General features: G+C 39.2%; 1 protein-coding gene across 1 annotated transcript; it reads right to left on the reverse strand.

Moving 5' to 3' along the window:
- Positions 1-2,453: 2,453 nt before the first annotated feature.
- Positions 2,454-3,380, reverse strand: LOC134934070 (olfactory receptor 11L1-like). Its single transcript, XM_063929580.1, has one exon. It carries the CDS (start codon positions 3,378-3,380, stop codon positions 2,454-2,456), a length of 927 nt encoding a protein of 308 aa, XP_063785650.1.
- Between the last annotated feature and the right edge of the window lie 656 nt (positions 3,381-4,036).

Genomic DNA, 4,036 nt, shown 5'->3' on the forward strand with positions numbered 1-4,036 from the left:
AGGTTACCAATGTGGTAATCAATGGCAAATCAGTGGTAATAAAAGAATTTATCACGTGTCACTCAAGAAATTTAATTTATGTCTTGGAGTGCTCGTGTGGTTACTTTTATGTGGGAAAAACCACTAGAAGCTTAAAAGTGAGGGCAGCAGAACATGTTTACAATATAAGAAAGGGTCTGTCCACGCACACTGTTTCTTCTCATTTTAAGGAATGCCATAGGTCAAAGGAGTGTAATATTAGTAACTTTTGGGGTATACAACAAATTCATCCCCATTGGAAAACACAAAATGTAGAAAAAAAATTATCACAGACAGAGATGAAATGGATCCACCATTTGGGTACCCTTGTCCCCAGGGGATTAAATGGGGACTTTGAATTAAAATGTTTTCTTACTTAAACTATATTGGACATACACTCCGTGTACATTATGGCATTCCTATTTAAACATTAATCTTTTTATTAGTATCATCATTTGTATTTGTGCCTATTATTAAAACTGTTTTTATCTTTGAGGTACGTTTATATCAATTTATGTGTGGAGCGCAATCACAAAATATATACATGTACTATGGAACGCAAAAGCCGCACAGTGATGATGTATATGATCAACTGGAAATATCGTATATAACCTTCTGGCCGAGTGGAACGCACAGCCATGATAGGTATGATCGGAGTACGGGATTTTGATGACGACTTCCAGCCGTATGGAACGCATGGCCATCTTGGATCCGGTTACATTGACGGGACTGCGCCGGCGCGGACTATGCCGATTAGCGGTAATAGAGATCAGGTGTTACATGTATTAGTTTAGGGTACTTATAGGGAGTTGGAGGAGCAGATATTTACGCTTCTGACGAAGGACATTGATCCGAAACGCGTTAAGCGTACTGCTCCCCTGTTGGTACTGCCCCAGAACAAGGCTGCTGCTACATTGAAAGTCCAGGTGTTGGAGTCCGGTTCCGGAGCCTGATTCACCAGCTCACCCAGATCCATCAGGGTTTTCCACCTGGACCTCATTGCTGTGAATGCCTAAGGGGGATTTTACTACATGCGCTTTTTTCATCTATGTTTGTAAGTTTAATGTGTATTAAATCCGTGTTTTAAAAATCCAAGGATAATCTGCACTATGTTATTTCTCAATTTGTGTACCCCTTTATGAGCTAAGGCAGCTCTGTGATATATGAAGGTGGACACGGTTTTTACAGGTTCTGTAAAGAAAGAGTTAACGAATCATCTGCTGTTGATGTGAATGATACATCCATAAATGGTATTATCTTTCCTTTACTCACTATTAAGTGGTGAATTAATTGGGTGACGTGGGTTATTTGTGGAGCGCTGGTGATCAATTTCTTACTTTTATATACGCCATTTGTTTCTTTTTACAATGACAATAAAAAAAAATCTATCTATCTATCTTATATTTTTAGGCTGTTTGTGTTTAGCTTTTATTATTTTAATTTTACACTGGGGCAGTTCCCATGGATGGACGGACAGATCACTTCTTTCAGATAAGGCAGACAGAGCACCACTGTACTGATACAGCAGACAGCACCCCTGGACTGATACAGCAGACAGGGCACCGCTGGTCTGAAACAACTGAATGGGCACCCCTGGACTGATACAGCAGACAGAGCACCCGTCCCATGCCAGACAACACAGTACTGATATGGACACGTCCATCCAGTACACTTTCCACAGCCGGAGTGAAGATGGCACAAATCACTGAAGATCTTTATAGAATCCAAAACCCATGAGATCATGACAGCTGGAGGATGATGTTCGGCCTTGATTTGAATACTGAGTAAGACGTGAAGTCCCGAGCCGGAGTCAGATCCGGAGACAGATCGGGAAGATCGGGTGGGTCTGGTTCTTTGAGAACCAGACTCGTTTATTACGAATGTCTTACCTAATACCTAACCTCCCTAACCCTAACCCTTCTTTCCTGCAGCCTGACCCTAGCCCTACCCTGCAGCCTAACCCTAACCCTCCCTAATGGTGCCTTACCCTAAACTTCCTGTCCACAGCCTAAACCTAATCATCACTCCCGACAGCTTAACCATAATCCTCCCTGCTGGTGACTTACCCTAGCCAAACCTCCCCACTGCCTAACCCTAGATCTCCCTCCTTAAACCTAACCACCTGCCCCACCCCACGACTTGCCTCTCAGCAGTCCTGGTATATTAACATTTGGGATCACAACGTTTGGGATCCTGGCATCGGTCTTCCAAGCAGTGTTGGGATTCTGGCCAACTGCCATGATCCCAAATGTTGGGATCCTGATCAGATCTCACCAAATGTATGTGCACCTGGGAAAGAGTTTGTATTAGAATTTGCATCAATGGGAGACCACCAATAGATGATTGGTTGTAAATTTTAATTAATAGAATATCTGATATTTTTCAAAATAACTGTTATTATTAACATTAATTAATAATTCTTGTGACTTATAAACTTATAAACGAATTAAATTATATTTAAATTTATCAAAAGCCTCCTTGAAGTCTTTATTCCGGAGGCTGTATATGAATGGATTAATCAATGGTGTCCCCACTGTATAAAGTAGTGATAATGTCTTGAATGTAGCTGATAATTGTCCTTTTGATGGAACCAGATATACAATAAAGAGACTTCCAAAAAACATAGACACAACAGCTAGGTGGGAGCTGCAGGTGGAGAAGGCTTTCTGTCTCCCACTGGTGGAGTGAATCTTTAGGATGGTTGTAATGATATATATGTAAGAAACAGTTATCACTGTGAATGGACCAATGATAACAATAATGCCAAATAGAACTATCTGGATTTGTGTAAGAGAAGTATCTGAACAAGAAAGTTCTAGAATTGGAAGAAAATCACTGAAGAAATGGTCAATCACATTTGGTCCACAAAAGTTTAAGTTTTGCAGGGTTATAGCATCCGCCAAAGCCATCAAGAAACTCATTAACCATGATGCAATGACAGATTTCACACAAAATGTTTTGTTGATGATAACGTTATACCGCAGTGGGTTACAGATAGCCACATATCTGTCATAAGACATCACTGTTAGGATGAAACACTCTAATGACTCTGAGTGAGCAAACACATAAAACTGTGATATACAGGCAGCAAGAGACATTGAGCCACCATGATGTAGGACAATGTAAAGTAAGTTAGGGACAATGTCTGTGGTCATCAGAATGTCCACTAAAGACACCTGTAATATAAAGAAATACATTGGATGGTGAAGAATTTTGCTTATGGAAACTAAAGCAATTACAACAATATTACCACATACGGCAACACAGTAAGTGATGAGAAGAAATACAAACAATATACTATTAAAGTTGTGTAGATTTGGAAATCCCAGCAGAATGACATAAGAGATATTTTGCCTGTGCATTATGCAAAAAGATCTGAAAGACAAGCATAAGACATCATACAATACCTGGCAGTAATTTATTGTATAAAACGTCTATCATTTCATCCTGAATTTTCTCAGCAATAAATGGAATGAGGTTATTGGATACCCAAGACTAGTACATTTGTGACTATAGTATTGTTCTTATTTATTCATTCTTAGCGTTTTAAATTCAGTACCTGTGAGTGGACATTTGCTTTTGCGTATCTGTTATGACCCCCTTGTGCAGCAAAAACTGCATGTATACATTTCTGGCAACTGTTTATTAGTCCTGAACATCGGATTAGAGGAACTTTACCCCGTTCCTTTGTACAAAACAGCTTTAACTCTGCTATGTTGCTTGTTTTCCTCCCATGACCTGCTGGCTTAAGATCCTTCCGCAACATTTTGATTGGATTAAGTTCAGAACTTTATTTTATTTGCTCTTCTTTATCCATTCTTTGGTCGAATGACTTGTGTGCTGCAGATCGTTGTCTTGCTGCATGACCAACATATATACATTTATATTACATTTATTTAAATCAAATTTCAAGTATAACTGTTGACATGAGCTTGCCATAATTTCCTGAAAAAATAGACTGGACTGATTTCAAATAAAGATAACAAATTTATAGTAAGGGAAGCACATTTTATCACTA

The sequence above is a fragment of the Pseudophryne corroboree genome, chromosome 6, assembly GCF_028390025.1.
Source record: "Pseudophryne corroboree isolate aPseCor3 chromosome 6, aPseCor3.hap2, whole genome shotgun sequence".
Lineage (NCBI taxonomy): Eukaryota > Metazoa > Chordata > Amphibia > Anura > Myobatrachidae > Pseudophryne > Pseudophryne corroboree.

Coding starts and splice junctions, on each gene's coding strand:
- LOC134934070 (XM_063929580.1), bottom strand. CDS start 3,380: ATGCACAGGCAAAATATCTCTTATGTCATTCTGCTGGGATTTCCAAAT.